Below are 8,826 nucleotides of genomic sequence, written 5' to 3'. Positions count from 1 at the left end.
TTTATCTCTGAATATTGCCACTAATCTTTGCGTTATAAGTAGCTTTGTATTTCTTTTTTTTTTTTTAATTTTCCAAATTGAGACTTCTCTGTTTCCTTCTCTGGATCCCAAAAACTAAAAGAGAGAGAAATGTCCAAGACATGATCAATTCACTTGTGTGCTACTTCCTATAAATCATGTGACTAAATTAACAAATTAAAGAATGAAGGAAACAAACCAAACAAGTATGGAATAAATGAATATATATTTATTTTCCTACCTGAAGGTTTCTTCAAAACATGAAGAAAAATAGTTAAAAAAAAAGAAGAACGATTATTTTGTCTTCTTTTCTTATGTTCCATAATTGGGGTGATCCTCTTGTTCACTCAAACTAAAAGAAAATGAACCAACAAACCCAGATCAAAACAAAACAAAACAGGCAAATTTTCTGATGTATAATGTGTTTTAATTTTTTACTTGTGTAGTAAACAAGATTGAAGAGATAATATCGAACAGACAAGCTATGTTATTGGTGCAAGAATTCAAAAATACAGTATTTAAAGAAGATGTTTTAGAAACAGAATTAGCTGCAAGGATAAGAACAGACACTACTCAGAGTGAGACCCAGAACTCAAATGTCTTAAGCCTGTGCCATAACCACCCTGTGTAAATATGGTTGTCATCTCTGAAGCCTCACCCTGCAGGGTAACACCCTGGCATTGGCCAATCTTCTCAGAGAGGACAGAATGAGCAGGAGCCAGCATTGGTATATAAAGCTGAGCAGGGTCAGTTGCTTCTTACGTTTGCTTCTGATTCTGTTCTGTTGACTTGCAACTCAGAAACAGACATCATGGTGCACCTGACTGATGCTGAGAAGGCTGCTGTCTCTTGCATGTGGGCAAAGGTGAATCCCGATGAAGTTGGTGGTGAGGCCCTGGGCAGGTTGGTATCCAAGTTACAAGGCAGCTCACAAGTAGAAGTTGGGTGCTTGGAGACAGAGGTCTGCTTTCCAGCAGGCACTAACTTTCAGTGTCCCCTGTCTATGTTTCCCTTTTTAGGCTGCTGGTTGTCTACCCTTGGACCCAGAGGTACTTTGATAGCTTTGGAGACCTATCCTCTGCCTCTGCTATCATGGGTAATCCCAAGGTGAAGGCCCATGGCAAGAAGGTGATAACTGCCTTTAACGATGGCCTGAAAAACCTGGACAACCTCAAGGGCACCTTTGCCAGCCTCAGTGAGCTCCACTGCGACAAGCTGCATGTGGATCCTGAGAACTTCAAGGTGAGTCTGATGGGCACCTCCTGGGTTTCCTTCCCCTGGCTATTCTGCTCTACCTTCCTATCAGAAGGAAAGGGGAAGCGATTCTAGGGAGCAGTTTCTCTGATGGTGTGTGGATGTGAATTGTGGAGTGTTGACTAGAGTTCGAATATTTTATTCTCTACTCAGAATCACTGCTCCCTCTCACTCTGTTCTTCTGTGTTGTCATTTCCTCTTTCTTGGTTAAGTTTTAATTTTCAGTTGCAGTTTTAAAGTGCATCTTTTATCTACTTTCTATTTTCTTTTCAAATATATCCTGGTATCTTACTCTGAGGACAAAAAGATAAATGATTCTCTGATTCTTTCCACAGTTCAAATGAATTATAGGGCAATAATTGGCTTTTAGGCTAGGACAATAAGGAAGACTATATTTTGCGGCTAAATTTTGTCTGTCATAGAATAATTATTTTTTAATTTTTTATTTATTATTTTTTCATAGAATAATTCTTATCAAAATTGACCAATAGAACCCAGCTGCCATTTTACCTATCTTTGAAGATTATAACTGTAAATTCCATTTGAAATCGGCCTTCAGCATCTTGTATTGTTGCTCTACTTCATATTGATGCCTCTTCTGTCTTCCCACAGCTCCTGGGCAATTCGATCGTGATTGTGCTGGGCCACCACCTGGGCAAGGAGTTCACCTCTGATGCACAGGCTGCCTTCCAGAAGGTGGTGGCTGGAGTGGCCACTGCCCTGGCTCACAAGTACCACTAAGCCCATTTCCTGCTATTGTCTATGCACAAAGGTTATATGTCCCCTAGAGAAAAACTGTCAATTGTGGGGAAATGATGAAGACCTTTGGGCATCTAGCTTTTATCTAATAAATGATATTTACTGTCATCTCAATTCTGTGTTTTAATTACTCGTGTTTCTTGCAAGGATTAATGTGAAATATTTATTATATAAAGCAGTTGGGGCATGCTGGAGGGATGGAAGTGAGGGTAAAAGTCATGTCATTCTATTTCAGTTAAAACCATTCAAGGATAAAATACCAAAGAAGAAGTGAGAGTTCAGAAACAAGGTATTCACTTTGACTTCCTGGTAATTGACTTCTGCAGCTTTGTGATAAGTGGTGAGATAGTAAGTGGCTATTCCGTCAGCAACCTTCCCTGACATCCATTTCTCAGAAAAAGAAGTCAAATAGGGGTTTAATTTACTGCATAGACTTATACTATGTTTTATTGTTTCTGTATTGTTCTAATTTTTCTCACAAATGCCCCTTGTTTTTCTGCTTGTTATCTAGTATCTCAGAGACTTCAGTCTAATTTCTCTTGCCTCAAGTATCCATCACTCTTTTCTTTTATCTATCTATCTATCTATCTATCTATCTATCTATCTATCTATCTATCTATCTAAAATATATATCAAATATATAATTTTTCTTTTTTATTATTTTCTTTATTTACATTTCAAATGTTATCCCCTTTCCTAGTTTCCCTCCAAAAATCCTCTATCCCCTCTCCCCTCCCCCTGCTCCCCAACCCACCCACTTCCATTCCTGGTCCTGGCATTCCCCTATATTGGGGTGTAGAGCCTTCACAGGACCAAGGGCCTTGATTACTATTCAAGGGTGTGTTCCTTGCTTGCTTTTCTGTGAACATTATCCATTTTCTCCTGACCTCTGTTATCTTAGAAACCCCACTGTGTTACAGAGATATGCTTGAAGAGGAAACCCAGGAGCTCTTGAGCCCTGGTCCCCAGCCTCTCCCATTAACAATGATAATGAATCTTCACATACTCACAACCTCAACTAGAGAACAGGAGGCATTGATGAGGGGTAAATAAGGACTATGGAAAATATGAGCAGAAATGTTTTGTTCTTTGATAGTCTTTGCAAACATAGGAAGCTTTCATGGGCTCATAGCAAAGAGAAGTTCATTTCCCCTAGTGTGTCTGTCTTGAATATCCACTAAGGAGATGGAGATTGGACTCTCTCTGGACTGGTCTCTGTTGTTTCCCCTCCTAGTTTTGTAATTGTTTGTATTATTCTTGGCAACACTTCATGTTTGCAGTTCCCCACTCTTTAAGCACTTGTCTCATGCTAAATTCTGGAGACAAAATATGAGTTTCAAGTGTTCCTTATCCTGAACTACAAGGCAATGTTGTTAGAGTGATACATATGATACATACGAGTAGTTAGAGACCAATTATGAGATTACAGGATAAAGCCATCAAAATGAAATCAAATTAAACTGTCCCCTTAAACTCAAAAAAAAAAAAAAAACCGAACCAAAGCCTTAAGATATAAAAGTGCAAAATATCTAGAATGAAAAGAAGGGCAAACTTTATTACTATTGGCTGTGAACCAGGTTTGTAGTGCATGCCTGTGTTGCCAGCCCTCGAGGACCTGAGGCACAACCATAAAGTCTGCCTAGGATACACGGTGAAAGGTTTGTTTTAATAGACAACAGCCACATTGAACATTTTAAAGAAAGATCTACCACCAAAAGCTCAGATAAGAAGGACAAAAATGGACAAGTAAAATGGGAATAATAAAGTTTCTGCATAGCATGGAGAATAATCAACAAAATGATAGTTAATTTAAAATGGGAGAAAGTATTTGTGAACTAATATCCAACAGTGGATTACTATGCAAAGTGTGTAAGGAACCCATGCAACCCACTAGAAAGAACATGGAACACAAAAAGGAATAAAAAAATATTTTTTCAAAAGAAGTCACACAAATTTCTAACACATTTATGAAAAAGAACTTAATATTAGGGCAATGCAAATCAAAACATATCAAGAGATATCACTGTATTCTTTTGGAACAGTTGTCATCAAGGAGGCAAAAGACATGTGTTAGAGCAGATGTAACTGTGTATATGAATGTTTAGTATATAGATAGACTAGCAGCTAGTAGTGCTAACATTGGCATCCTCCCAAGGTAGTTTTGTAGATGAGGCATTCTTCTGTCTTTTCTCATAGTGCATGCAATGATTATGCATGGGTATGGTGAGACATTTTAGGGTTTGTGTGTGTGTGTGTGTGTGTGTGTGTGTGTGTGTGAGAGAGAGAGAGAGAGAGAGAGAGAGAGAGAGAGAGAGAGAAAGAAAGAGGAGGGGGAGAGGGAGAGGGAGAGGGAGAGGGAGAGAGAGAGTTTTTACTGGAAGTCACCCACATTCATACAGCCCATCAAAATCCATTCAACTGCAAAAAAACTGACCTGGTAAAGTATTATGTCTTTACGTCTTTACTAAGTGCCTTTAGTAGAAAGCCCCCAGTTAAGAAGTGACTCTAAATATAAACCAGCAATCAAACTCTGCAAGCTCTTTTACAAATGGCAGAACATCACTCTAATATCAGTTAAATAAGGACAGGAACCAGCTGAACACTGGGTTAAAAATAATTCAATGACTTGATCTGCCACTCTCTCAGAAAAGAAGGGGAGAGGCAATGCAGGGAAGGGCTGTGTGAGGCGAGGACTGGAAAGGGGGTATAATTGGGATATAAAGTGAATAAATACATTAATTAATGGAAATAAATGTATTCCTACTAAGAAAGCCACACTGCATTTATAAAATGTGAACCTCCTGTGAAAGCCATACTCAGTTTTTCTGGAGGCAATGTCTTCTTGTTTCATGTGGAATTGAAGATTTTCACAACGTTCCACTAATTGACACAAGTGGACTTTCTAACCTGACAAGGAGATTAAACAACCTTCACACAGCAGCTGAGCTGTCTGGCCAAATTGTCAGGGTTCAGAAGACCACAAACAGACACAGACTGATAAGAAGTAGTTCAAGTCATTTAAGAGTGGTACCTATAGAATCCACTATTGTAAAATATATTATCTCTGGTTTTGTCAAATGGTTATTGTTAATGCTTGGGTTGATTTCATCAGAAACTCCCCACACCAGTTTTGGAAACTGAACTTTTATTCAGCACACAGAAATAGACATTCTGTTCCCTTACTTCATGTACTGTTAGGAAACACACTGAGAGGAAAACAATAACAACAACACAAAACAACTGGACCCTTATGATGAATTTTACTGCACCAAGAATATAACTGGAAACAAGTTTTTTTTCTCTCTTCCTTCCTCCCTTCCTCCCCTCCCTCTAATTATCCCATAGGTACATATACTTCAAAGCCCAAGAATGTAGGCAAGATGTGTTTTTTTCAATTGAAGTAGCAACTTCACACCAAACAGCTACTCTCTCTTATCAGCAAAGGCAGTCCTCAATGTGGTGATGTGTTGATATGAAAACACTACTCATTACAACTTCATCTTGACATAATTTGTTGATTCAGTACTCTGAAGTACTAGAGAGAATAAAGGGGAGAAATCTAAAACAGAAACACCAGTCACACAGAATAAGGGTTGGGGAACTGAAATGTTGATAACTCAGGGGATCGAAAGACTGGGTCACAAATAGAAATGAAAAGTAAGACACATAATTTCATGATCCAAGGGCACACCTTTTGGGCAAATTTTATGTAAAACATTTTAAATTAAGGAGAAGCATATTATGGGGAAAATCTGTATTTGGCATTGAACTTTAATTTTCTCTCATATTAACTCATGTTTTATTATACAAATTTTCAAATTTCCCTTTTCTTTTTGTCCATTTATAAATGTCACAAGAATTTCTAAATGTAATACCAAGAAAAGAAAATGTGCATTAAACATTGCTGATAACCTAACTAATAAGCGTTAATGAAGATCTATTTAGCCTAAAATGTTAGGGTCCTGATTTGGCAAAACCCATAGTATCCAGCTGATCATTCATTCCCATTTTGACATCATTTAGGAGAGTAAAGTAAAGAAGAAGAAAGAGCAAATTAATCATAGAAATACAAATTTTCTCTTTTATCTGAAAGCTAAGTAAAATTCACTCTTTATATGGAAATGAGTCTTGCATTTGGGCAGGCAGTCATACACTGCACCAGAGGCATAGCTATTCATAGTAATACATAATACAAACAATTAATTATATGCAGTGGCATTTAAAACAATTAGAACTTCTTAGGCAAATGGATGGATCTGGAGGATATCATCGTGAGTGAGGTAACCCAGTCACAAAAGAACACACATGATATGCACTCACTGATAAGTGGATATTAGCCCAGAAGCTGAGAATACCCAAGATACAATTCACAAAACTTATGAAACTCAAGAAGAAGGAAGACCAAAATGTGGATACTTCATTCCTTCTTAGAAGAGGGGACAAAATACCCGTGGAAGGAGTTACAGAGACAGAATGTGGAGCAGAGACTGAAGGAATGACCATCCAGAGACTGCCCCACCTTGTGATCTATCCCATATACAACCACCAAACCCAGACAGTATTGTGGATGCCAACAAGAGATTGCTGACAGGAGCCTGATATAGTTGTCTCCTGAGAGGCTCTGCCAGTGCTTGACAAATACAGAAGTGGATGCTCACAGCCATCCATTGGACTAAGCACAGGGTCCCTAATGAAGGAGCTAGAGAAAGTACCCAAGGAGCTGAAGGAGTTTGCAGCCCCATAGGAGGAACAACAATATGAACTAACAAGTTCCCCCTGAGCTCCCAAGGACTAAACCACCAGTCAAAGAAAACACACAGAAGGACTCATAGCTCCAGCTGCATATGTAGCAGAGGATGGCCTAGTTGGTCATCAATGGAAAGAGAGGCCCTTGGTCCTGTGAAGGTTCTAAACCCCACTATAGGGGAATGCCAGGGCCAGGAAGTGGGAGAGGGTGGGTTGGTGGGCAGGGGATTTTCAGGGTGTAAACCAGGAAAGGGGATAAGATTTTAAATGCAAATAAGGAAAATATCTAATAAAAAAGAAAATATCCAATAAATAAATTAGAGCAAGAATTGACCTTCAATTATTTTTACCTTGTAAATTTGTTTAATAAGCTTATCAATATTCTAGGCATCTTTAATATTTTTTGTTGTTTTGCGTGACATTAAAATAAATATAACCACTAATTTCTTATAATTAAATGAGAAAGAACATTCACACGTGGATGTCATGGGACTGGTATTGAACCTTTCACAGTTAATCTAGCTAGGTGAGTTAATAGAGAGCACACCGAGTTTCTATTTCAAGAAAAATGTCTTTCTGGGCTTTGGATGTTGTTACTGGCTGGGTTTGTCAGAGTGAAAAGTGGATATTAACTATGATAGCAGAATAGAGGGGTGAGGGATGCCTTGCCAAGATGCAAATAATAGAAAGAGTATACAGGATCATAAAACAAGCCAGGATGTGAGCTGTACAAGTTTTGAGAGCTCTGAGGCATATTCTCAGTCAACCTCAGGGGGCAGTATTGAGCTTGGAATCCAGTATTAACTCTTGGAGAGGTAGATTTTAATGGATGGGAACATTACAGAAAGTTCTTGATCTTATCTTTCTTTTAATAGACCACTCACAGATGAAGGGCATGCCTATGTACCAAACGGCTCATCTTTAATAGCTCTGCCTGATGTACAGCTGGCAGAGTTCCCCAGAGTTTGTGGGCTGCCTCTTCCCTTCATTTGCAGTCTCCATTGCTGAAGAGAAGTTGTGAAATTTCATGAGTGCTCATTTGTCAATTATTGGTCTGGAGGACCCAGAGTCTTATTCAGAATGTCTGTCTCTTGAAGTGTTTCCTCTTTCCTTTAGAGATTTCAGGGTTTCCGGGTTTACATTAAGTTGTCTGATAAATTTGAAGTTGATTTTTTTTTTCTGTATGAAAGAAAGGGTCACGTTTCGTTCTTCCATACATAGAAATCAAGTTTCCTGAAACCATTTGCTAAAGAATCTGTCTTTTCTCCAGGGAGAGATTTTGGCATTTTTCTCCATTAAAAACATCAGGAGGTTAGTTCATATTGTTGTTCCACCTATGGGGTTGCAGACCCCTTTAGCTCCTTGGGTACTTTCTCTAGCTGAGGTCCCTGTGTTCCATCTGATAGCTGACTGTGAGCATCTCCATTGGGGGCCTTGTGTTCCATCTGATAGCTGACTGTGAGCATCTCCATTGGGGGCCCTGTGTTAAATCTGATACCTGACTGTGAGCATCCACTTCTGTGTTTTCCAAGCCCCTGCGTAGCCTCACAAGAGACAGCTATATCAGTGTCCTTTCAGCAAAATCTTGCTACTGTATGCAATGGTGTCAGCGTTTGGAGACTGATTATGGGATGGATCCCTGGGTACCTCCGGAGCTCACGTCTCTCTACCTGCATATATATCAGCAGATGGCCTAGTTGGCCATCATTGGAAAGAGAGGCCCCTTGGTCTTGCAAACTTTATATGCCTCAGTACAGGGGAACACCAGGGCCAAGAAGTGGGAGTGGATAGGTAGGGGAGTGGCGGGGGGGGGGAGTATATGGGGGACTTTTGGACATTTGAAATGTAAATGAAGAAAATACCTAATTCAAAACAAACAAAAAACAACAACAAAACATCAGGTGGGTATCGACGCATGTGTTTATTTTTTGGTCGTCTATGCTAGCTAGTTGATTTGCACGTGTGTTGATGTTGGTCCTTCTCTTGTTTCTGTTATTACTGGTTTGTCCCATCAAAAACTGACACTGGCACTCAACAGAGAATTTTCTT

The 8,826-nt window shown here is 39.1% G+C and overlaps 1 protein-coding gene across 1 annotated transcript; it reads left to right on the top strand.

The window, feature by feature from the left end:
• The first annotated feature begins 782 nt into the window (after nt 1-782).
• LOC110297385 (hemoglobin subunit beta-2) lies at nt 783-2,145 on the top strand. The gene is made up of 3 exons (XM_029479627.1): nt 783-921; nt 1,038-1,260; nt 1,885-2,145. Exons 1-3 carry the CDS (start codon nt 830-832, stop codon nt 2,011-2,013), a joined length of 444 nt encoding a protein of 147 aa, XP_029335487.1. The 5' UTR covers nt 783-829; the 3' UTR covers nt 2,014-2,145.
• Nucleotides 2,146-8,826: the final 6,681 nt, after the last annotated feature.

This window comes from Mus caroli, chromosome 7 (assembly GCF_900094665.2).
Source record: "Mus caroli chromosome 7, CAROLI_EIJ_v1.1, whole genome shotgun sequence".
NCBI classification, from domain to species: domain Eukaryota; kingdom Metazoa; phylum Chordata; class Mammalia; order Rodentia; family Muridae; genus Mus; species Mus caroli.
This window is presented reverse-complemented; position numbering and strand designations above follow the sequence as displayed.